The 27,499-nt window shown below is 37.6% G+C and overlaps 1 protein-coding gene across 14 annotated transcripts in view; it reads right to left on the bottom strand.

Annotated features, from left to right (window-relative positions):
• The window catches only part of Tprg1 (tumor protein p63 regulated 1), a 597,429-nt gene that overhangs the window by 59,413 nt on the left and 510,517 nt on the right, over positions 1-27,499 (bottom strand). For 13 of the 14 annotated variants that reach the window (XM_071615191.1, XM_071615179.1, XM_071615184.1 and 10 more), the window contains one exon: positions 15,688-15,864. The exons of the other annotated variant lie outside the window; for it this stretch is intronic. In XM_071615191.1, coding sequence (XP_071471292.1) covers positions 15,688-15,864 — 177 coding nt within the window. The remainder of the gene's footprint in view (positions 1-15,687; positions 15,865-27,499) is intronic. 14 annotated transcript variants of the gene reach the window in all.

Genomic DNA, 27,499 nt, shown 5'->3' with positions numbered 1-27,499 from the left:
ATCACTGATAAAGCCTTCTGTTTATATGATACCTCTCCCCCAAGAAACCAAGGTGATTTATGGACGTTATCCCATTACGGAATAAGTAATTATCCTACAGATAAGTGGGCAATTTTATTCATTTTATACACTGAATCAGACCCATTTCCCAGCAGTTCCAGAAATGGTACCATAGTTTGTAGCAAGAGCTTTCTGACCAATTTATATGGGAATCTCTTCATTTTCTATGAATGCCAGTGCAAGAAACTCATAAAGCAGAACTATCCTAGCTCCTGCAACATGCCCTTCATTTATCTACTCCTAAATGCAAAACTCGTCTCTACTTCTGGTCCTCTGCACCCTTCATATTTAGCAGGTTCATGTTACACTGGCCTATTGACAGTTCCCTCAATCCTTTGAACATATTCTCCTTTCTACCTGGAACACACTCCATAATATCCTTCATCTTAACTTTCTGATCCTTCTTCTGCTTCCAGCACCAGGATTTCTTCCTCAGAGAAGTCTTTCCTTATCTTCTTCCACCCCAACCTGGGTCAAAATCCTGGATTTTGACCAGTCTGGTCCCCTGCCTGTGGTGCTCTCCCTCCAATGATGCCTACTTCTTTTTTGTTGGGTTGTTTTTTAATTTTATTTAAACACTTTTATTTTCTTTATTTGTTCTAAATAGTTATACATGGCAGCAGAATGCATTTCAATTCCTTCTACACAAATGGAGCACAACTTTTCATTTCTCTGGTTGTACAAAATGTAGCGTCACACCATATGTGCAGTCATACATGTGCCTGAGGTAATGTTTAAACATATCATTCCACCATCTTTCCTGCACCATGCCCCCTCCTCCTCCCTCCCTTCTCTTTGCCCAAAGTTCCTCCATTCTTCCCATGCCCCTCCCCCATTTATGGATCAGCATCCACTTATCAGAGGGTGCCTACTTCTTGATTTTCATGCCTTTGTGTAATAGCTTCCCCTTGAGTGTGGGTTGGATTTAGTGACTTGCCTCTAGAAAACAGAATGTGACAGAGTGATGAGACGTCCCCTCCAGGATTAGGTTATCCAAAGCCTGGTTTCTCAATTTCTCAATCTTTCTTTCTTTCTCTTTCTCTCCCTTGTTTCCTCTGAAGGAAGCCAGGAGCCATGTTGTCAGGCACCTTATGTAAAGAACCATGTGGCAAGGATTACTGAGAGTTCTGGCAACTGCCAGTAAGAAACTGAGTCTGTCAACAACCACATGAGTGAGCTTAAAAGTGAGCTTCCCTGGTGGTGGGGTGCCACAGCCCCACAGATACATTGATAGAAGCTTTGAGAGAGAAAATAGCTGATATTATCAATGTTTCTGTTCTTCAAACAAAGGGCTAATATGTTTGCTGTTTTTACACAGCTGTTTTCAGGTAAGTTTAACGTATCAATATAGGTTTCACATACTCTCCCTTTCAAAGCCCTGATCAGTTGTGACTTTATGCCCTCAGTATGATTTTAGATTACTATCTGCTTGTCCTCTTAATTGTCAGTTCGATGAGAGCAGAAACTCTGAGTCTATCATAACTATGGTGTCACAGAGCCCAGCACAGCACCTTGCATATGACAAGTGCTCAGTAAATGTCAGACGAGTGAATCGTTTATCTCAACCTTCATCTTCTCCTGCAGCCTTTCAGGCACCCCAGATGATTAATATGTAATGCATCTTCCACTTGTGGGCTCACAGCCTGACCCTTCTGCCCCCCTCTCCCATACCAGGAAAGTTCAATCCAGTCATCTCAGGCCAGAGATTCTGCTTCTGCCAAGTCTTCCCACACCTTAAAGTCCTCTTTTTCTCACCTGCGGGCCCAGTTGAAATCTTTATAATTCCCTGACTCTACTATCACACAATACCTCCCCTAGCTGACCCCTTGCTCCAGTTTCTATTTTCTCCAAGCCAGCTATCATATTATTACCACCCTTACTTTTTCTGTAGCAAAATTTTTTTTCAGGTCCTTCCCTGCAAACACCGTCTACATCTCATATCTTAGTAAGACTAAAACCTAAACTCTTCATACTACCATTTGAGACTATTCCTGAAGTTTGACCTTCCCAACAGTTGAATCCCAGTGCATGTGAGCCTCAAAATAATCATATTAGTTGTGCATTTGCCTACTGACGCTCAACTGTCCTGTTCCTCCTTATCTCTGTCCCCAGATTCTACTCACCATATAACAATCTGTTCTAATTCCACCTTCTCCATAAAAACTTCTCATCTCTCCCAGTACAAATTCTGTCTCCCTCTCCTGTGCCCATGGCATTGTTGGCTTTATTCCAGATCCCTAAACCAAGCCTGATTTGGGATAAACCATGATTTGCATCTATGTCCCCACCAGACAGTGAACATCTTTATGTCTTGTCTCTCTGTCCTGCACAGTGCCTGCCATATAGCTGGCCTCAGGAAGGACTCACTGAATGTCATCAAACTGCTGTTTGGAAACACCATACATTTAAGGAGCTGCTTTTTTATTTTCAAAATGCTGCTGGGAGAGAGGATTATTAATCGGTGTCTTTTGGTTCTTTTAAAGCAAAGACCACAAACCACCTCTTAAGCCAAGAAAAAGATATGATTAGAGGGAAACACTTCAATACCTTTAATTCTCTGAGTTTGAAAGAACAATAAAATGCCGGCTTCCACTAGATTATTTCTTCTTAATTAAAAGTTATCCTGATTCTTTTGGAACACCCAATTTCTGGTCAGGTCAACAAACAGTAACCAACACTACCCGCCCCTCCCTTCCCTGCCTTCCTAGCCCTTCTCCTGAAGTTATGCAACCCTTGGGGGCGGCATACTCTTCAACTATTTGCTCTGTGCTCATAATTAGATTGTCTAGACAGGAGATGTTGCTGGAGCAATAGGAAAATATTTTACAAGGTGCTCCGCAGAACCACACTTATAACAGTGATTAGAACACACTGAAGACGCAAAGCCAGCAAAATCAGCCTGGGCCACGAGCCGATTTCATCCTAAAGCAGAGGCCCTTTGAAGCTCTCATCTGAGGAAGAGATGCCAAATTAGAACTCTGAGGACAGGGAGCAGCTCCCTGGCCTTCAGATCCGTGAGAGCAAGGCTGAGCCGATAGAATAATGTCTACCTGCCCTCCCCGTGTCCTCCACATGCTGACCCTAAATCACCCAGTCAGGATGAAGTTTGCAGCTTTCACCAGCATCTCCAAAATGAGATGCTTGAAGGTCACAGTAAGCAGTTTCCAGGACCTCACTTCTGCAGCATGGTGTATCCTTTTTATTTTGCAGAATGCAAATGTCAACAGCAGAGAGAGAGATGCACAATGCCTGCTCTTACAGGAAGACATTTCTTGGCCTGACCTCCTCCTTCAGCTTTTGTTGGCATATCAGTGTGACAGCAACAATATTTTCCAACAGAAACCCTCTTTAGAGAGATCTTTCACAGAAGGAATTGCTTAGGTAAAATCATTTAGTTCTCTAAGATGAATGACTTTTGAAAAATTGCTACACCGTTAAGAGTACTGCATTTCAATACAAAAAAAAAACAAAAAACTTAGAGACTTTATTAATTTGGCAAGAGGAGATTTAGCAAGGAGAAGAGCCTTCTAACAGGAAAGTAGATAGGACCCAGTCCCTGAATGTCTGTAGTTCTGTCAAAGTTATTACATACATTGCATTACTTAACTTCTTAATACATACCAGATATTCTTCTAAGCACTTTATATGTGTGATCTCATTAAATCTTCAACACAGACCAAAGAGATAGGTAGTACCCCAATCCTGTCCCCAGTCCTCAGTAGAAATGAGGAGACTGAGGCCTGAATTGTTAAATAACTGTTCCAGGTGGCCAGAAGCAGATCTGGGGCTGGCTCCCAGCCAGTCTGACATCAGAACCTGCTCTCCACATTCTACAGAGCTCTGATGGGAACACAGATAAAGAAAGGGGGCCTTTTTACACTCAAAAACTTCAATGCATTTGAGGACAAGTATGAATTGGGTGTATGACAAAATGAGGAGGATATGAAATCAAAGGATCTCATGCTTCAGATTCTACCACCATCTGTTTTCAGGACCAGTCATTGAACCACTTAGAATCTCATTTTCCTCATCGTTCTCTCTTGTGGTACTTTTGAAAAAGTGGGAGAGGTGACAAATAAATATGGATTTATTAGAAACCCTTAAATGAACACATACTTTTATTTTACCATTATACGATTGAAAAAGAATTTTCACATTCATCATTTAAATCTGTAATGACTGTGTGAATTAGGCCTGGCAGAGATTTTTATTTATTGATATTTCACTCCATTCACAATATCTTCAAAAAAAAATAAAATACTTGGGAATCAACCTAACAAAAGAGGTGAAAGACTTATACAATGAAAACTACAGAACCCTAAAGAGAGAAATAGAAGAAGATCTTAGAAGATGGAAAAATATACCCTGTTCATGGATAGGCAGAACTAACATCATCAAAATGGCGATATTACCAAAAGTTCTCTATAGGTTTAATGCAATGCCAATCAAAATCCCAACGGCATTTCTTGTAGAAATAGAGAAAGCAATCATGAAATTCATATGGAAAAATAAAAGACCCAGAATAGCAAAAACATTGCTAAGCAGGAAGTGTGAATCAGGCGGTATAGCGATACCAGACTTCAAACTATACTACAGAGCAATAGTAACAAAAACAGCATGGTACTGGTACCAAAACAGGCAGGTGGACCAATGGTACAGAATAGAGGACACAGAAACCAATCCGCAAAACTACAACTATCTTATATTTGATAAAGGGGCTAAAAGCATGCAATGGAGGAAGGATAGCATCTTCAACAAATGGTGCTGGGAAAACTGGAAATCCATATGCAACAAAATGAAACTGAATCCCTTTCTCTCACCATGCATAAAAGTGAATTCAAAATGGATCAAGGAGCTTGATATCAAATCAGAGACGTGCCGTCTGATAGAAGAAAAAGTTGGCTACGATCTACAGTCGGTGGGGTCGGGCTCCAAATTCCTCAATAGGACACCCATAGCACAAAAGTTAATAACTAGAATCAACAAATGGGACTTACTCAAACTAAAAAGTTTTTTCTCAGCAAAAGAAACAATAAGACAGGTAAATAGGGAGCCTACACCCTGGGAACAAATCTTTACTCCTCACACTTCAGATAGAGCCCTAATATCCAGAGTATACAAAGAACTCAAAAAATTAGACAATAAGAGAACAAACAACCCAATCAACAAATGGGCCAAGGACCTGAACAGACACTTCTCAGAGGAGGACATACAGTCAATCAACAAGTACATGAAAAAATGCTCATCATCTCTAGCTGTCAGAGAAATGCAAATCAAAACCACCCTAAGATACCATCTCACTCCAGTAAGATTGGCAGCCATTATGAAGTCAAACAACAACAAGTGATGGCGAGGATGTGGGGAAAAGGGTACACTTGTACATTGCTGGTGGGACTGCAGATTGGTGCAGCCAATTTGGAAAGCAGTATGGAGATTTCTTGGAAAGCTGGGAATGGAGCCACCATTTGACCCAGCTATTCCCCTTCTTGGTCTATTCCCTAAAGACCTAAAAAGAGCATGCTACAGGGACACTGCTACATCGATGTTCATAGCAGCACAGTTCACAATAGCAAGACTGTGGAACCAACCTAGATGCCCTTCAATAGACGAATGGATAAAACAAAATGTGGCATTTATACACAATGGAGTATTACTCTGCATTAAAAAATGACAAAATCATAGAATTTACAGGGAAATGGATGGCATTAGAGCAGATTATGCTAAGTGAAGCTAGCCAATCCCTAAAAAACAAATGCCAAATGTCTTCTTTGATATAAGGAGAGTAACTAAGATCAGAGTAGGGACGAAGAGCAGGAGAAGAAGATTAACATTTAACAGGGATGAGAGGTGGGAGGGAAAGGGAGAGAGAAGGGAAATTGCATGGTAATGGAAGGAGACCCTCAGGGTTATACAGTGGAGGGGGTAGAGAGAGAGGAGGGGAGGGGAGGGGAGAGGTGGGGAGGGGGGAGGGGGGAGGATGGGAAAGGCAGCGGAGCACAACAGACACTAGTATGGCAATATGTAAATCAATGGATGTGTAACTGATGTGATTCTGCAATCTGTGTATGGGGTGAAGGTGGGAGTTCATAACCCACTTGAATCAAAGTGTGGAATATGATATGTCAAGAAATTTGTAATGTTTTGAACAACCCACAATAAAAAATTAAAAAAAAAATAAAGTATGTAGCAAAAATAATTTCAGGAAATATACATTATTATATAAAATGTGCATTTTGCCATTAAAAAAAAATTTGAAATTTACATCCACAAGAATTAAAGTTCTTTTTATTTTACAAATTTAAGTGACAAGAAAATGGTGTGACTAAGATCAGTCACATCTCTAACTTTATGATTAATTCACATAGAATCATAGTCTAGTCTTCCCCTTCTGCCTCTACTTTTTTGGTACTGTTAGGTATGGAAATTTGTTTTTAATTAAAATCTGGAAATGCATCCACTTAGGATAGAAATGAGATTTAGATTTCCTTATCATTTCAGATAAGGAAAGATAGCAGAAGGTATGTACTAGCAACTAGCCACCCTGAAGGGTAAGCCAGGGCGTTCCCCAATGTCCTGGTTTTATCTCTGGTGAATGCTCTGAAAAGAGTCTGGCTTCATCTCACAAATAAATGACACACAGCTGTTGGTTGTCTCTTGCCCTTTCTCTCCACATGAAGCCAAAGGCAAGCAGAAAAAAAGCAAAGCCACTGTTCTGTAAGCAATGGTGCATGGGAGACACTGGCACATGTTCTGCTAAGTTCCAACAGTCTTCATAGTGCCTTCTTCATAGAAGCCCAAGTGACTCTACCCCAAAGTAAAGAAGAGAGAAAGGGAGAGAACGTTATTGATCCACATTAAAGAGCAATGGACACGGAGTTGGAAGAATAGGTTTTGAGACCCAGCTCAACAGCTGATGGTGCCTGGATCCTGGAATTTCTTTCAGTCTCACCTTTCTCATATGTAAAATGCCAGTGATCAGTCCAGCTTGTTCCTGGGTGCGAAAGGTCAAATGGCACCGGAAAGGCACTTGAGAAACAGCATCAGTATTACCGCCTACAGCCTGTGGGTACCAATGTGAAACCAAGGCAGTTTCTTTTAGCAAGGGAACTTGCTCAGACTCTGTCCTGGTTTTTCTTAGGAATCAGTTTCTTGTTGTTCTGCAGCTGATTTTCCCTTACCTCCCACTCTGTCCTCTGCCTACTGCTGCCTCACCCCTGACCTTATAATGGTGACTTAATGCCTGAGGAGGGCCAACTCAGCTGGAAGTAAAGATAGCGATCAAATTAATCTGCTTAGTTCCATGTTAACAAAAGCTTTAACCTGGGAGAAAATCAGAACTTGTTAATACCTGGCTGTCTGGAAGGCATACTACAAAGTGCTTTCACGTTGTGACATTAGAGCCTAACACTGAGACTGTTAACTAAGCAGAATGCCATTAATGTCACCTTTTAATGTAGAAGGAAATGAGGTTAATGGCTGTAAAATTGAGACTGGAACCCAGGACTCTACTCATAGTGTAGTACTCTGATATGGAGGATTGCTAGAAGTCCCTTAGCAGTCCTGAAGCAACCACCTTACGTCACCCATGTTTCTCCCCACCATCACCACTCCCCTGACCCCCAGATGCCCAGCAAGCCCTGCGACACCTGACAGCATGCCAGCTGCTGGCACCAGCCTTCCCACTCTAAACACAGAATGTGGATCTGGACAAGGCTGCACTGGTTAATTAGGAGGCCTGGAATTACATCAATTCCCAGTGGTAATAATTGGATGCTTCATAGGAAATTAAATAAAATATTCCATAAAAATGAAATTTGTCTGATTAAACTAATGAAAGAAGAAAAGCAAAGGATGGGAACATTGGGGAATAGTAGAAATATGCAGATTTCTCATCTTTCAAAGTGCAGGTTTTATGCTTATTACTTCAGCATGTCAAATGGAAACCTATTTTTCAAGTAAACAAACATTAAAGTAACTAATAATGATCATTATTAACAATTGTAAAAAAAAGTATGATGTAGAAGCTGAAAAAAGAAAAAGAAAGTGGTTTTATGTAAACCGATTTCTTTTTTTTTTCCTTTTTTGCACGACTATGGATTGAATCCAGGGTGCTCTACCAATGAGATACACTCTCAGCCCTTTTTTTATTTTATTTTGAGACAGGGTCTTGCTGAATTTCTAAGGCTGTCCTCAAACTTGCAATCCTCCTGCCTCAGCCTCCCAAAAAGCTGGGATTATAGGTATGCACCACCAAACTTGGCTAAATAAGTTTCTATTAGGAAGGTACTAGATAATATTCAGAAAAGATAGGACCAAGGATTTTGTGTTGTTACAATTAAAAATAAACAGATTACAAAACTATATTAGGGGTTGGGGCTGAGGCTCAGCAGCAGTGTGCTCGCCTAGCACATGCAAGGCCCTGGGTTCAATCCTCAGCACCACATAAAAATAAAATAAAGGTATTATGTCCAACTACAACTCAAAAATAAAATTTACAAATACTATGTTAGGAGAAAAATTCACTCAATAGAAAGCTAAGTAAGTAGATAAAATAGCAATACATATTAAAAATATAATAATACAAAAATTGAGATGGCAGAATTAAGACACTATCATATGAACATCTGTAAAGAAGTTAAAATCTTACTAATTGAAAGAAAAAGATGCCAAGTTGGATTACAAAGTAAAATTTAGTTATATGCTATATGCATGCAAGTACACATAAAAAAAGATTCAGAAAGCTTAAAGTAAAAATAGACAAAGATATATCGAAAACTCAAAGAAAAAGAACCTAAGTGCTGCAATTCTCCACAGACAAGGCATTAGAAGAGATTAACTTTATAATGGAAAATGCATTCACCATCTACAAAGGGTTGTGCATGGAATAACACAAGATCCACATTCATAATGTAAATCGATGTAAAATAATCTGCCATCCTAAGAGGAAACTAAATTAGTCTACTGAATGACAGATCAAGTAGTGAAAAAAGTTATTACTAAAAAAATAGGCACAGATAGAGGAAAGATAAATAGCACGAGGACTCTGGATCTGAACACTATTCATCAAACTCGAAACAGAGAAAGCAGTGACATAACATTAAAGTATTTATGAAATCAATAAAAAAAATCTACTTAAGTGTAAAAGTACCCAGAAAATCATAGAAAGAAGAAAAAGTAAGAGAATTTTATCTTCTGAATACAATGTAATAAAATGAAATTAATAATAAAATTGAAAGGGGTAAAAGCTTCAAGTAAAAAAGTTATTTCAACCTATTCTCAGGTCACAGAGGAAGTGAACAAAGAAAAATAGCAGGGTATATGAACTGTAATAATGAAATACTATTACATACATGGAAAATTGACATAGAGGGAATTTAATGTGTAAAGCTTACATATCTAATAAAATGACTATAAATGAATCAAAATTCCAGGAGAACATGCTGAAAATTGCAACACACACACACACACACACACACACAAATAAATCAAAATAAATAAATAAATAAAGAATGAATGAATGAATTAAGGAATAATGTGCATAAAGGTCCCAAATAATGAATGAGAAAGTAAAAGAATTCTATTATGAACAAGCAAACTCAACAAGGTGGTACTTTGAAAATAATCAGCCAATCAACTGTTCATTTGCTAATTGAATCTTTATATAAGGATTAAAAGTACTATGTACAAAATAATCTTTTGTTATTTTTAATAACTTCTTTTATTGCTTTCTCAATTTAATGAATAGATATAAATCTAAAAAAACAGTATTTTCTAGTAAGATACAGAGAACAAAACCTTATCATAAAAGAGAAATCTAAATAAGCCAATACTATAGATAAAATAAGAAAGCTGTAGTGAGTTGCCTCTAAAATTACCAGCTACAGGAATTTTCACAGGTGAATCAGAACAAACTTCTACTACCAGATGAAGCCATTTCTTTAGCTGATAAAGTCAACAAAAAAAAAACTTGATTAATAAAGAAAATAGTGACACAAGTCTGCAAGTATGGACAAACAAAAGAAAACTATATGTAATCAAACTTAGGAATATTAATACAAAAATTAAATATTAATAACATGTATTAATTCCAAGTGGAATTCATATACTGAATGTGCAGAAATCTTTCAATAATAAGAAATATGTGGCATAGCTCACCATTTTAATTAGATCTGAGGAGGAAAATATAATAATTTTCAAAGATCTATCAAGTCTTGAAAAGCCATGGCATAACCTCAAGTGCATATTACTAAGTGGAAGAAGCCAATCTGAAAAGTCTATGTATTATATGATTTCAACTACCCAACATTCTAGAACAGGCAAACTATGGAGTCAGTTAAAATATCAGTAATTTTCATGGATTGGTTATAGGAAGGAGTCAGTCAGAGATGATGCTGAACAGCCTGCAACGTACAGATAAGTTTCCCAACGGAAGAACTGTCATGTCCAAAACATCAATGAGAAACTGTGAAACTGTGAAACGGTGCCCTAAAGCAACCATAACACATTTGTATATGCTATAACTAGAAGTCAATAGATTGGTTGAAATTCAATGATGGAAAATATTTAATCCAAAGAGGAGTAAAGAGACAACAACAATCAAACAAAAAACAAAAAAAGGAACACAGAGAATAGATAATAAATGGCTTCACTCCAATCACATAAAAACTATCTATCAAAATGGGAAAACACTCAAAAGGCAGATATCATCAGAACAGATTAAAAGCAGGATCTAATTACGTGATCTCTACAAGAAACACACTTTAAATACAGACTTTCTCACTAGTAATCCTAGTCTAAAATAAGGTAGAGAAAAGGAACTCAAAGGTAATAACCAAGATGCATGAAGAGTTACAGGAAAAGTCAATATGTCAATATAAATAAATATTTAACTATGTAACAAAAATAAACAAATAACTGCAAGATCATAGATAAGCAGAGAGTAAATGGATAAAGAAGATCTGCTATGCAAAGAGTAAGTATAAAAATGATGAAGTGGCTACAATAATATCTGATTTTAAAACAGTATTTAAGACACTTAGTATTGCCAAAGATAATGAGAAATATTTTACAATGAAAATAGGCTCATTTTTTAGAAGAAATTCTGATTGTCAATGTGCCTAAATCTAACAGAAGACTCTCAAAATGCATCAAATAAAAATTAACAAAATTAAAGTGAGTACTAGAAAATCTCATAATAATATATTTTAACAACTGCCTCAGTAACTATTATAAAACTAGATAATAGTCAGTCAGTAAAGACATACTATGCTAATACATTAGGATATTATATTTATAGAAACTACAAATAGAATTCTTTTCAAGAGCACATGGTACATTCACAAAGATAAGTCAGAGTTTAGCCCATAAAATAAATCTCTATATATTTATAAGAATTCAAATTAAAGACAGTAGTTTCTTTTAATTAAAATTAAGTTATATATTTAGAAAAGCACAAAATATTTGAAAATGAGCCAATGTAACCTCTAACATATTCATGGGTTTTTCAACAAGAAAAATTAGAAAGTATCTCTGGATGAAAATAGAAATATAACATATTAATGTCTGTGTGACGTGGCAAAATGAGTTCTCATAAGAAAATCTATAACTCTAAATGCTTCTATTAGGAAATTAGGGGAAAAAAACTATAATCAACACCTTGGGTTCCACTTTAAGCAGTCAAAAAAGAAGAAAATCCAACTCAAAGTAAGTAGAGGAAGAAATAACACAGAAAAGAGTGGAAATCAACTAAACAGTAATCAGAAAATTAGTCAAATTAAAAGAACACATGTTCTCACCAAAACTGACAAAATTGATGAGATCATCAACAACAACAACAAAAAAATAAGGACACAGATCACCATTATTAGGGGAAAAAAAAGACGAAACTGTCTTACCATTATTAAAGGGCAATAAGGGAATATCAGTAGCAACTTTATACCTTCAGATACAACTTAAATAAACTTCACATATCTCTTGAAAAATATAACTTACCAATTAAATTAAACCAAAGAAAAAAATATAACTAAATCAATACTGATAAAACAAATAATTTAAAGAACTTTCCCACCTAGAAATAGATAACCTGTCCCACATGAATTCCTTCATAAACTCCATCATACTTTTAAGGAAAGATAAAATTTAAGAAAGTAAAAGATAAAATTCAAGAAAATAAAAGATGAAAATCTTTTAGAAAATAAAGGAGAGAATACTTCTTAACTTGTTTTATGTGGGCAACATATTCTAAATACTAAGACCTGGTAAAGGCATTACAAAAGAATAAAAATAACAGACTAATTCCACTCATGAACACAAACACAAAAGTACCCAATAAAATATTAGCAAACTGAATCCAGCAATGAGCTTATCTCAGGAATGAAAGACTGATTTATATTTGAAAATATTTATAAATGTGATTTTCATTTTACATGCTAGTAATCAAACCCAAGGCCTCATACAGGCTAGGCAAACTCTGTACCACTGAGATACATCCTCAGTCTCAAAACAAGATATTTTTAAAAATTAGGCAAATTGATGGAAAATAAATATTCATAAATATATAAGTTCTAGGAAGAAGAATAAATGGAGAGTAACTCCATCAGATACCAAAACATAATAAAGATTAAAATAAAGCCATTTTTTTTATTTTAAAAAATAGATAAATGGAATAGAATTGAAAACCTATAGTCACAAATACACAAAGTAGAGTAATATATGACATAGCTTCATTTCAAATCATCGGGGGAAAGGTGAAATCTGAATAAATGATGCTGAAAAATCTAGCATACCAGCTGAAAAGGTGATTACATCTTTTCCTTGAAACAGGAAGTTTAGATTAAATATGTTTAAATGTGTCTAAAAATAAAATTATATAACCACTAGAAAAAACCTTGGAAATTTATTTTATGATTTCATTATGGAGAAAGTCATTCTTTAAAAGATACAAAGTTAGAAGCATTAAAATACTGACAAATTTGACACTTAAAGGTCACAAAAATAACATCATAAAGTTAAAAGAGACATGAAAAACTGGGAAAAAATATTTGCAATGTATCTTCAGAAAACAAATGAAGTTTTTTGATACATGAATAGCACTGACAAGTCATTAAGGAAAAAAAATCAGTATCTTAATAGAGAAAAATAATGGGTTGTGGTATAAAAAAAGTCACAGAAAAATAAATAAAATTACTTTCTAACTAAAGTAAAACATGTTAGACTCCCTTCAACTTCTACTGACACAAATTTAAAAAAGAAGATGATTTTCATCATACACAATATTGGTTAGAATGTGTATCCAAGAATATTCCAAGGCTTTGTGGGAGCATCAATTGATATCACCTGTTTGGAAGGCAATTTGGCAATCTCTGTCAGTTAATATTCACATGACTTTGACCTAATAATTCCACTTTTGGAAATCCACATTACAAATCCTTTGCATATGTGTGCAAAAAATGTCCTATAGGCAAGAATATTTATAGCAGCATTGTTGGTAGTACTTGAGGTAAAAATAAATATTTATTTGTCGATGTGGTGCTGGATAAATAGGTTAGACTTAAAACATAATATGCTGCACTCTTAAACACTGAGATTGATCTACATAGGATTAGACAATTTGTCTTCAAGGTATGTCATTGGACATAGAGCATGAGACAGGACAGTTTATGACATGTGCTCCCCCTGGGTAAAATAACACACAATAAATAAGCACATATGGATAAATACTTTGATATATGTATAAATACCCATGTATATGCACAGAAAGGGTTTTGTTCTTTTATGTTTATAGACCATTTCTTTAAAAATAGACAAGAAACTGTTATCATTTGTGGTGAGAAGATTGGACTGAGGGTCTGGGGTAGAAATGAAAAGTCTTAATTAAACATCTTTTGTGATGTTCAAATATATTTTTCCAATGTATATATTATTGAAAAATCTACCAGTTTTTTAAAAGTTTATAAACTAAAGGAATTAACCACTTCTTTGACTTGTGAAAAGAATAAATAAAAAGTAGATTTTCAATATGGTAAGCTTTGCATAAGAAAAACCACAATCACTTGATAAAGCTGTGTTTTTTCACCCATATCTTAAAAAAAAAAAAAATTACACTTGTCCTTATGGAGCTCACAGTTCAGTGGGAAGAACTCACATTCTATCTTAGAGGAAGACTGCTGTCCTCGGGCTTAAATCTAAAATGTTTAGCAAATGTGCTTCTTTCCAAGATCATACAGGAACGAACTTAGTTCAATGATCCTTCTTTGTAGAGCTCACTCATTCCCTCAATAACTATCAACATCTCTGAGAAGTTGATCTCCCGGTACTGAGCTTCCAGGGGAGACTCCCCAAAGAAAGAGCTATCAGCCATCTTGAGTTCTATCCACTGGGCTTTTCAAAATAATCTGAATTCCCAAACGTGTTACACATTTTCTTACTTCCAATCTTTTGACTACGTTCTTCCCTTTACTTAGAATGTTAATGCTGGTTCTTAGATTTTTAAAATTTTATTTGTTCTTTTTAGTTATATATGGCAGTAGAGTATATTTTAACATACTTATACAAGCATGATATCATATTCTAATTAGGATCCCCGTCTTATGGGTGTGCATGATGTGGAGATTCACTGTAGTATATTCATATATACCTATAAGAGTCCTGTTAGAGTCATTCCACTGTCTTTTCTATTCCTATCCCCATCCCTTCCCTTCATCCCCCTTTGTCAAATCCAGTGAATTTCTATTCTCTCCCACTCCCAGCTTGTTATGTGTTAGCATCCACATATCAGAGAGAACATTTGACCTTTGGTTTTGGGGGATAGGCTTATTTCACTTAGCATGATAGTCTCCAGATCCATATATTTACCAGCAAATGTCATAAAGTAATTTTTATGGCTGATTAATATTCCATTGTCTATATATACCATATTTTATTTATCCAATTCATCTGTTGAAGGGGACCTAGGTTGGTTTCATAGCTTAGCTATGGCGAATTGAGTTGCTATAAACACTGATGTGGCTGCATTGCTGCACTATGCTGATTTTAACTCCCTTGGATATATACCTAGGAGTGGGTATAACTGGGTCAAATGGTGTTCACATTCCTAGTTTTCTGAGGAATCTCCATATTGCTTTCCATACTGGTTGCACCAATTTGCAGTCCCACCAGCAATGTATGAATGAAGTTTTTCCCCCACATCCTCGCCAACATTTGTTGTTGCTTGTATTCTTGATAATTGCCATTCTGACAAGGGTGAGATTCTTTTTCCCTGGCTAAATCCTACCTAAAAACAAATATTGGCTCAAGTGCTCCCCCAGAAAAGTAATTCTAACTATGGGCCCCATGGATTGGGTTAAAAACCTTTCTTCCTTGTTCTCACTGCTCTTCCTACCTTACAGTTAGCTATTTACTTGTCAGGTTCTCCTGTTAAAGTACACATTTGCTTAAAGGGGCTGGGACAAGGAGACCTTTGGTGCCTGACATAGAGTAGGAACTCAATCATTTGATGGATTCAATTGCAGAATTTCACTATTTCTCTCAGTTCTCCCAGCATACACTACTGAGTTGACTTTGTTACTGATTTTCCTGCCTGCCTCTCCCTACTGCACCCCTTCTCCAAATCTCAGACATCATACTTACTTGTCCAGTGAAATGGCAGGGAAGACAAACTTGCCCAGGCAAATACGATATACAGCACTCAGGGGAACCCGCTGCACCTGCACACAGCTGAGCATGATGAAGTCATATTTGCAGATCAAGAGTGTCTTGTCTGTGACCAGCAGAATTTTCTCCTTCTCATTGTTCCAGTGGTCTATCCTGCAGGGGTCATCACAGGGCAGAAAAGTTGATAACATGGCCTTCCCAAGTATAAGACAATGGCATTTGCTGAAACATCTAGCACAGAAGACAATGAGGTTGGATCATATTGGAGGGAAGAGGGACTGAGGAGTACCTAAGGTCAACTCCTCTCTCTCTCTCTCTCTCTCTCTCTCTCTCTCTCTCTCTCTTTCTCTCTCTCTCTCTCTGAACCCATGACTAATTGAAGAGGGAAGGTAGGCAATGTTTTATCATCACAGAACTCAAAGGTGATTACCCATGGCAGAATCCATTAGAAGAATACCAAGTTTGCATCCTGTGGCATTGGACTGATGTATACATGTCCAAATCTTCTCTAGGAAGCCTTCATGGAGCACATCTTCCTCCAAGGACACCCCAAACAGCTCTTTATTCTAACTCACAAAATTTACTCACTAGTTTATGCTGATCTCCAACAGCCACATCACTATCTGGAGACTTAAACAGAGGCCAACATTATCTAGAAAGCTCATATCCTTCTGGTAGAAATATAGCTGAACAAGTGAAGTGGGATTCTTCAAAATCAACACTAGATAAATATTTATTGATTTTATTTGCTTCAGAATTGAGAGTCCTTCAGGGCACACATGAGAAATTCTGAGAGTTAAGAAATCCTCCAAGAAAGAACAAGAAGGAATCAGAACAGTGGTTTCTGGTTAGAAAAAGTGAGCATTTCTGTAATTCCCCTGACCCACAGCACTTTTGCTGTCTGTTAGTCTTTAGGGTATCTTACTTTGTGATCTCTTAGAATTGTTTCAGCACATTTCATACTAAAAGACCATAAAGGTGTGTTGGCTCAACGGGAAGACCAACAGGAAGAAACATGAAAGAGCAATAGAGATGTAGAATACAGAAAGAGGGAAAATCCGCAGATGGAGGGAAAGAAGGATGAGATCACTAATTGAAGTCCTGGTGGATGGCAATCATTGAATATTTATAAGGTTCTCTCTACATCCATCCTGACCCTTTGAGGAAGGTTATATCCAAAGTCCCTCTGCTAAACTATGGTGCTAGACTTGGCACCCAGTGGAAAGAAACAGAATAGAACCCCATAGATCTGTTAAAATCTTGGCTCTTTGGATTCCACCCCCTCTAACACGCAGTGGTATTCAACTCCTACTCTACGGAGAGAAAGAGAAATCTTGATAGTCTGTTTAGCACTCTCAATCTTAGTCAGGAAGAGACGAGAATTCTGAAATGTCTTCTCAGAGATCTACATAAGCTTCTCTAAATAGATTGTATCTACTTAGCAGTACGTTATAAGCTGCTGCCTAATAAACCAGACTTGTTTTTAGTCTAAAATAACTGCTGCTTTTGGTTAAATGGTTTTACTGAAAATGTCAGCACTCCATAATGAGATTTATTTTAAAAGGTAAAGGATTCCGGGAAAAAAAGGGAGAATTCTTTTTAGGAACACACAGTGCTCTGCTGTGACATAGACTCTGCATAATTTACATGCCGGGAATGTCTGAATTTAAGTAAACATACAGGCTTATAAATAGTTTAGGGCCACCATCTCTAGCTCTTGGGTGGTATATTTATTTATTTAGACTTCAATCACACCTTTTTTCCCTAAAGCACTCATGCAGAAAACACTGAATTACATATTCCTGATATTAATACCCTTGAAGTTTGGATGGCAAGAATAACAATAAATAAAGAAATACAAATAACAATGATACATTGAGTTTGGGCAGCTCAAAGGTTTACAAAGTCCTTAAATAACCAAGCTTTCATTGAATCCCCATAATAACCCTTTAGAACTCACTGAATGTTACCACTCATTGTAAAGACAAGGAAACTGAAGCCCAAAGACCTTACAAATGACTTACCCAGGGTTTTACGAATAGGATGGGGATCTGACTCAGACACTGAGACAAGGGGCTTGCTTTCTCCCTAGTGCCATCACCTTCAAAAAGAAGCCCCTTTGGTGTGCTGTGCAAGTTTCTTAAACCCTGGGAGGACCAGATGTGATAATAGGTACCACTCTAGGAACTGTTCCCTCCAGCAACTCCTTCCTCAAAACATCACTCATGACTGTCCTATTCCAACCTTGTCCTCCTTTGGTGTTCCCTCTCTTGAGGAAGAACCCTCTCTCCATCCAGGTGGGCAAGCTAGAGACTTTGGGGTTGTCCATTGCTTGTCACATTTCCTCACCTCCTGTTCCAGTTCCTATTTTATTCCCAGAATGTCTCTCAACCCCCCCCCCTCCCTCCCTCTCCATTCCCATCACCCTGGCTTGTCTTCCATTACCTCCTGCCTACACCACTGCCCTTTATGCTCTCACTGTGCCTGGGATGCTCACCACCTGGACCTGGATCACCTACATCTGCTCTTGCCCCCTTCCAACCTCTGCATGCTACTGCAGGGAGGTGACTCTTCAGATAAAATAAATCTCCTCTCTACCTCCCCACCTTGGCTTTGCTCACCTCAGCTCTCTGTGGCTCTTATAAGAAATGACAAAAATTGTTAACCTGCTATGTATACAACCAGAGATATGAAAAAATGTGCTCTATATATGTAATAAGAATTGTGATGCATTCCGCTGTCATATATAAATTTAAAAAAAAATGTTAACTAAAATGTTCTGCAGTGTTAAGCCTCACCACTACTTCAATTTCATTTCTGGCCAAGTCTCTCTGCTCTCTTCTCCTTCAGCTCATTTCAATTTCTTGGTTTTCAACATGGCCCTTCAACTAAGGGGTCTTTGCACCTGCTTTTCCCTTTGCATGCAATGTTCTTGCTTATCTTCATCAACTAATTAACTCCTACAGAACTGGGCTCCACCACCACTTACTCCAGCACACCTTCCCAAACCTCTGTGTCCATTTCTATTCTTTCCAATATACACTTACACAGACCCTACATTTCCCTTTTATTATGGTACTTGTCCCAGGTGAAACTTTACAGTGATGTCTATGATTATATAATTCATGTCTCCTCTTCTATGCTGTAAACACTGCAAAGACAGAGTCAGATCTTCCTATTGTGTCTCCAAGGTTGTAGGTTTCCAAAAACAATATATTTATGAAATGAACTAGGGAAGAATGAACAATTTTTTCTCTGTGCAACCTTGGCTTGGCTCATGCTGCCTGGGGAATTCAATGCTTGGTTTTATACACTAGAATACTCCCCCATAAAGTAGCACAATTAAAAAGTAATCAGGGGGCTGGAGTTTGTGGCTCAGCGATAGAGCCCTTGCTTAGCACATGCAAGACACTGGGTTTGATTCTTAGCACCACGTAAAAATAAATAAATAAAATAAAGGTATTGTGTCCAACTACAACTAAGAAAAAACATTTTTTTAAAGAATCGGTAATGTTGATGACATAATAATGAGAAAGAGTAGGATACACATGCTACATACTGTATAGATGAAATTTTGTAACAATGGCAGCAAAATAATGTACACAGCCAATTTTGAGGTTGATTATTTTTGAGTGGTAGGATGTCAAATATTTATTTTAATGCTTTTCATGCTTTAATTTACCAAAGTTGAATCCATTCTATAAGAAATATATTCTACCACTACAAAAAAAGAGATTTTCAAAAATAAAAATACTACCATCATTCAGGTTCACAGCACAAGTATTTCCTATCTTATAGAGTCTTACTCTCACCTTTCTCCTCTCTCTTCCTTTAAATACACACAAGCCTGTATCAGTGCCTCCCCTGGGGCCCTAGTCAGAATGTTCCCCATATTATAGTGATTTCTGTATCTATTCTACCTATTCCCTTTACACACATTAAATGGGAATCCATCTAGCGTATAATCCATTATTTTCATATCTGGGTCTCTTACCTGTGCCTAACCAAAGCCAAAAAGAGAATAGGGACTCAGCACATAGGCAGGGAATGGAATGAAAAGTAGAACCATAAGATCTATCCCCTCTGTTCTGAGAGCCAATGTTTCCTGCAAAGGATTTTTCACCACTTTTTGTTTGTCATTGCTGTTCCTCAGCACAAGCACCCCTGCCATACATGATGGGAAGGAGCCTAGATTCCAGGTTAGAAGAGGGTACCTGAGGAGCTCAGTGCCTGCAGTTTCCTAGGATGATAACAGATTCACCAGCAGAGGGCAACAGCGAACTAGCAATGACAAGCTGGACCCATCCTGTAAATTTCCAGGGACTACCACCCAGTTGTTCAAATTATCCCAGATGCCTCCCTAGAAGCCCCAGCCTCACACCAAGAGTACTTTCAGTTGCTTTTTAAAAAGATTGTGCCAAATCAGTTTGTGGTTTTAAAATGATTTCCTTCCCTGAAAGATTTTCTTCTAATAATATTCTCTCAATATCTTCCTTCTCCTATTTCTCTCTCTCTCTCCCCCATCTCTCTCTCTCTCTCTCTCTCTCTCTCTCTCTCTCTCTCTCACACACACACACACACACACACACACACACACACACACCACTCAGCAATAATATCTTTCCTGATACTGAATGCAGTGACTATCTGTGATTTGCATTATCAATCTTTGAGCACGCCCCAAGCCTCTTAGGATGTCCAGGTCTTGGAGTATAAGATAGTGTGTTGGCTAGCCAGGAATCAGCATCCCCGGAGGAAAACACTGACTCATTCATTACACACATTTCCCCTGAGCATCCATTGCGTTCCAGACCCTGAAGAGAATCCAATTCGGGTTTGCTCTTCAAACACAAACTGAAGAAAAATGCATGGCATTAGAGCAAAGCAATTTCCCTACCCCTGAGTTAAGTGGAGTCTTGTAAAACCTTTAGCTAAATAATCCACATACATTTCTTTCACTTGTTTGGTTACTCTTTCCTAGGGCCTCTCCAATTTGTTTAAAATAGGAGACCCTCAAAGTAAACTCTGTATTCCAATAAAAATGTTATGCCACAAACCTTCCTTGTTCACAGTTATCCTAGGCTGGCTTCCTATGATGTGTTATTTTCTCCCTGCTCCCCTGTGCTCCAGTCATGGACCAGGCTTTGTGCTCTTTATAGGGAATACTGAGATTTTACTACTTTTAAGGATTACACAAGACTCTCCTATGTGAAGGAAAATACATAGGGAAGAACAGTGTGGCACCCAAAGTCACAGTGAGACTTGATACAGGTGACTTGAGTCCATGGGGGAAGAACCAGGCCTTGGAATTGGCAGTCCCCTGCCCACAGGGTGAGCAAAAGGATTCCCAGGCATCCATTTGACACCATTAGAGAAGGTTCTTTTATCACCACTTCATTTCGTGGTGTCAGTGAAGCTCTCAGTGTTGGAAAAGCACAAAATACAGATTATTCTTTGTAATGGGAACAAGGATAGAACTCAAGAGTGTTTATTTGTTTTTTCAACACTTTTAACATGCACTTATAACAGGGCAGATAGAGTCTCTTCATAAAATACAGAGAAGACCTAAAAATATCCATTTATGAATGTTCCAAAAACCATTTTTCTCCTGAGTAAGGGAAGTATTACCAAAGGTATCATTAGATTCAGTTGACTGTAGGGGGCAAAAATAGTCATTTTTACTTTAGGAAACAAAGGAGTTTGTGAGTTCTGAAAATATAGTAAGAACTACAAAGAGTGATTTTGAGTTGAGAAGAAAAAAAATGTGTGTGTGTGTGTGTTTGTGTGTATCTCAGGTCTGGTGCTTTTGAGATCTGCACATACATACAAATAATTCTACTGTGATTATAATAACAGAAGTCCCCAAGAATTAAACGGCTTGTCTGGGATCAAGTACTGTGCCAGATGCCATTATATATTAGCTCTTTTAATCATTACCAAACAATCCTGTTGAACACAGATAAGGAAGCTGAGTCCCAGCAAGGTGATATGGACTGATTGTTTGTAACTCTCTAAAATTCCTTTGTTGAAGCTCTACCCCTTAACATGTAGTATTAAGAAATGGAGTCCTTGGGAGAAGATGAGGCTTAGATGAGATAACAAGTACTGAGCCCAATCAGGAGAAGAGACACAGGGGTTTCCTCTCTGCCAATTAAGGAGACCGACCGGGGAAGGCAGCTCTCTGGAGTTCAAAGGGAAGGTCGTCACTAAGAACCAAATTCACCAACCAACTGGTACGCAGGTCTTAGACTCTCAGCCAAAGAACTGTGATAAACAAATGTCTGTTTAAGTCATCTAGTCTGTGGCATTCTGTTATGGCAATCAAAACTAATTCAGGAGGTTAACTTATTCTAAGTAACAGCCCAGATTCATCCAAGATATGTTTTGACTTCAGACCCTGAACTCTCCACTTGACCAAACCACCATCCATCAGGAAGGTAATTAAGACTCTTGTTTCAATCAATAATGCTGCCAGGTGCCTGTGTAGGTCTATAAAATGTCTATCAGACGGTCCCTAAGAAGTTTATAATCTAATTAGGGAGAAAGATACGTAAATCAACCATTATGGGATAGAGCAATAAGTAAAAAGATGGATACAGGTACAATGTGATTTGGAATTCCCCATGAATGGCTAACATTTACTTAATGTTAGTTTCATGTAAGTTTTGCTCTCAGTACTTTATCTGATTGTTTCATTGAGGTTTTCAACAATCTCTGAGGAACATAGTGACATTATTCCCATTTTACAGATGAAGAACTAAAGCATAAAGAGGTTAAGTAATTTGCCCAAAGTTGCATAGCCAGAAGTTTGGGGATTGGAATTTAAACTAAGGGAGTCTACCTCCTATGTTTGGAATTCACCATGTTGTTCTGCAAAAAGGTGCTTAAAGGTACCCAGGTCATCAAGGCTCTGTATGAAGTGTGCTTGGAGAGGATTTTGAAAAATGAAGAGGAGACAATTTAGTATAGGGTAATTAATTTTAACAAAAGGTAAAACATGCCAAAATACAGGGACATGTACATGATGACATGTTAGATGAAATGTCTTCACATAGTATGTAGATGAAAATCATGGAAACAGAATCACCTAACAATGTCAGAAAGCACTCACAAAAAAATTCTGATTCAGGAGTGTGGCAACAGGATCCACACATCTATAACCTTTGGAAAGGTACCTGGGTTCAAGACAAGGTTTTGAAAGACCACACATTTTCAGGGCTTCTGAGGAATTTGAGTCATTCTTAGAAACTTTTAGCTACCCATATAGACCCTCTTTGGCCTTAGTCCTGAGGAACTTTTAGCTGTCACTGAAAGATTGTGGATTTACACAGCCTTCAGGATTAGAATGCCTCAGAATACTTCTAAGTAGTTCTTTTTCACTCCATACCATGAATCCTGAATTCCCCACTCACTTTATCAAAAGTTTTTAAACTGTAGGAATAAACACCTGTGTCTGACTCCACATGCCAGGATAATTAAGACTGGGGCACATCATCATATCATGACATACTCCCAACCTGGTCTGGTGCAGAGAAACTGCCTTGCGAACACCCATTTCTTTTTTCACATCCCTTTCCTGAAGACACACTATACTTGACCAGAAATTTCTTCAAGATTCTTAAGAACTTGTATTGTGACCACAAATAAGTCTTTATCTTCTTCTCATATTTCCAAGTGCTAGATTCCTGAGCAGTGGCAGGCTTACTATCATACAGGCCTGGGATTGAGATGCATCTCTGTCACTTACCAGCTATGACTTCATGCAAAAAGTTACTCATCCTTTCTGAGACCCAATTTCCACATCTCCAAAATGAAGATAATGGCTTTTGTGAGGACAAGAAATACTAAATGTAGAAAGAACTTAGTGTAAAACAAATTATGCATAAAATATTTAATTGCTATTGGTCATTAATGCAATGATAATGAAAAAGGAAATGATTATTCTAAATTCTTTAAATACTTCTGCAACATTTATTGAATTAATGAATGGATACATGCAGTAAGTCTACTTAAAGAGAACTCCTCAAGTCTATTACAGTGTTCAGATATACAAAATATTTGTGTGTTAATTTCCCCCAAATACTAAAAGAACAGTTGTTCATTATATACATATAAAACAAATTTCTCTGTTTTCCAGTTTGCCTGTTTGTCTGACACAGCTGGGTGCACCCATTCATTATATTGGATATTATATTTGAGTTACTCTGGCTTAAAATATATACTATGTATCATATATCAAGTTCCCCTTGCAGGTGGGTGCTATGGGACACCTTAGACAATACGAACCTGGAGCAACTGGAACACCCCACAGGCAATCCATGAGAGCACAAGTTGAAGCAATCATGCCACATTCATTTGGATACCCTGAGCTCAGAAACCAGCAGTGGATTCAGATATTCACTCAAGTCAGAAGTCACAAGGGCAGCAGCTTAGGATTATAGCTCAAAAGCAAATTTGATTTTTATTGATTTGCAGTTGAACTTCTCATTATATGGTATAAAGAAGGTATTTCTTTAGAGAAACAATACCAGGAAACTAGGCCAGAAGTAATTCCCCTTACTGATCTAACAAATATTTATTGAAAAACTATTACATTATAGGCTTTAGTGGTATAGTGGTGAACCAAATAAACCCCTATTCCTCTGACACTTACATTCTAGGAAGGAACACAGATAAAATGAAATAGACAGATAAATACAGAGAACTGGATAAAAAGGCTTCAGGGGATAATTGTGGGAATGGTATTCTGGGTCAAGAGAGGACATACTGCAAAGGCTCTGGAATGGGATTCAGCCAGGCTATGACACAGCAAGAGGCCAGCACCACAGAAGCCAAGGGAAGGAGGAGGAGAGTGGAGGAAGGAAGACTCAAGCAGAAGCCAGATCACATGCAAGAACAACCACTGCTCCTTTGCAACTTATGAATACGTTTTTAACATTACCCATTTATTTTCCCTCACTTTACAGAGGGAGAAAGCAAGCCTCAATAAATTGACATGGATCTAGCACAAAGTGACAGAGCCAAGGCCAGGAGCCAGCTCTTCTGACTCCTTTCTCAGTCCATATACATTCCATCAAGCTGCCCTTCCCACTTACAGTTCCTATGCTACCACCCCATTTTGCTCAGTAACATCAGCAAGAGGATATTTGAAAAGCCACACAAAGAAAAGAATCTGGGTACACCCCAGCTTCTTCCTTTCCCACAAAACTACTGAAAAGATGTTGAATAGCTCAAGTCCTCTATAGCACGCCAAGAGTTCACAAGAGACCTGCCCCTGAGAGGCTCTCTCTCTCTGAATCCACTTTAATAGAGCTGGCAGGAAGCAAAGCCCAGTGTTGAGGAGGAAGCAGAGAAGATGGCACAGAGGGACACAGATAGAAAAAAATCTTGCCACCTACAATTGTTCAATTTTTTTTGAAGGGATATTCCTCCACTGTGCTAGTTACAGCTGTTTGAATACAGGAGATACAGCCCAGATCAGCCAAACCCAAGTGGGGGAGATGTGCTATAAAAATCCTCAGAGGAGTTCCACAGAAATCCAAGAGCAGAAACCACAGCACAGCTGGGCTCCATGGAACCTGGGAAATCACAAGGAATGAAAGCTACTCTCTCAAAAACTGCCTCTAACAGGATTTCAGTATCTCTGTATACATCTCATCTGTTTTCTCTTGAAAAGAGTGCTCCTTCTGTTTATGTTTTATTCCTGTTCAGTTCAACCTTTATTATGACCTTGACTATGCCTGACCCTACAAGTATTTTCAGACCCATCCTCTTAATGTTGGTGTATCTCTGTATCTTCCAGTTCAAGATAAGGAATTCTGTTAGTTCAAATAATCCAAGTGAACTATCTTTTGGTTCATGGGCTGACTTATGGTCAAAAACTGAAATTCCACGATAAAAATTGAAATTTGTCAGTGAAGAACACTTTAGTTTGTTTTTAAAGAATAGTTTTAGCTATTCTACTTTATTTGTCTTCCATAATTATTTTACAATAAACTTGTATATATCTACCAAAATCTTGCTGCAAGTTTGATAGAAATTGTGCTAAATACACACATCAAATTTGGAAATAATTGACATCTTTACTGTGTTGAGTTATCTAATCGACAGCACAGATATCAGTATCCATTAGGTTTTCTGTGATTTCTTTCATCTGCATTTTATAGCTTTAAGAATGCAAGTTCTATGTGTGTTTTGCTAAATTTATGTCCTTCTCTTTCCCTGACCATTTTCTTTATTCAGAATTTCACACTTTTATTAATTTATATAGGATAGCATTTGAGGAATCACAGCAACACTTGGACTATCCAGCTATGTCTGCTGGATAGACCAGTGGGGGCAGAGGCTTCCTTCTCTTTAAAGTGGTTGCTCTTCTAAACCCACCCTGGCCTTCCTACAGCAAGACATCTGGGGACAACTATGGACTCCATAGAATTAGACAACTCTTCATAGAGCACTGTTCAAATGAGGAAGCATGCTTACACATAGAAAACTATGGGATTTATCTATCTAACAACTGTGATAGTCATATGTGTTGAGGTTATAATTGTTAAGATTTAAGTCTCATTTTTTAATGAAACATATTTGGCAGCCTCCTGTTCATCAAGATTAATTTTGTATTATTGGGTAATTATTTCCAGAGTCTACTGCCTTTCTAATAAATCAATACCATATTTGATATTATTCAGTATATCAAGAGAGAAGTGTCCACTGTGATCATAAAAAACACATAAAAACAGTGCTTTAATTTTTATCTTATTGATATAAATGGTTACCATACATAAAACTATGTCAAGATACCAAGGCGAGTTCATGAAATGTTTTTGGAAGAGACACACACAGCTGCCTCTCATATGAGAGGGTATGGGCTGGTTTCCACACACCACTGTATCAAGGGAGTGGAGAGGGGCTAGTCAAGACAGAGAGGAATGGCAAGGCATTGGCAAACTGGGACCACATTTCCTATCTAAAACACTGAGCAGGGTAGAAGTGGCCTACGATCTCCAATTAATGGTTACATAACAGAATGTGGCTCAAAACTTTAGTCTGGTAATCAAAATACATGTATTTTCTTGTTCCTTCTTACTCTTCTAGCCAGTTTTTAGCTCTTTCACACCTGCTCACCATAATCCAGCTGCACTGGATTGTCTGTGCCTTTGAGTATAGACCAAGGAGTGGGATAGCTGGGTCAAATGGTGGTTCCATTCCCAGTTTTCCAAGGAATCTCTATACTGCTTTCCAGATTGGCTGCACCAATTTGCAGTCCCACCAGCAATGTATGAGTGTGCCTTTTTCCCCACATCCTCACCAACATTTATTGTTGTTTGTATTCTTAATAGCTGCTATTCTGACTGGAATGAGATAAAATCTTAGAGTAGTTTTGATTTGCATTTCTCTAATTGAGATGTTGAACATGTTTTTCATATATTTGTTGATTGATTATATATCACCTTCTGAGAAGTGTCTTTTCAGTTCCTTGGCCCATTTATTGATTGGGTTATTTCTTTATTTATTTTGGTGTTAAATTTTTGAGTTCTTTTATATATCCTAGAGATTAGTGCTATATCTGATATGTGTGTGGTAAAAATTTGTTCCCAAAAGGTAGGCTCTCTCTTCACCTCACTGATTATTTCTTTTGCTGAGAAAAAGCTTTTGAGTTTGAATTTATCCCATTTATTGATTCTTGATTTTAATTCTTGTGCTATAAAAGTCTTATTAAGGAAATTGGGGCCTAATCTGACATGAGGAAGATTTGGGCCTACTTTTTCTTCCATTAAGCACAGTGTCT

The sequence above is a fragment of the Marmota flaviventris genome, chromosome 8, assembly GCF_047511675.1.
Source record: "Marmota flaviventris isolate mMarFla1 chromosome 8, mMarFla1.hap1, whole genome shotgun sequence".
NCBI classification, from domain to species: domain Eukaryota; kingdom Metazoa; phylum Chordata; class Mammalia; order Rodentia; family Sciuridae; genus Marmota; species Marmota flaviventris.
This window is presented reverse-complemented; position numbering and strand designations above follow the sequence as displayed.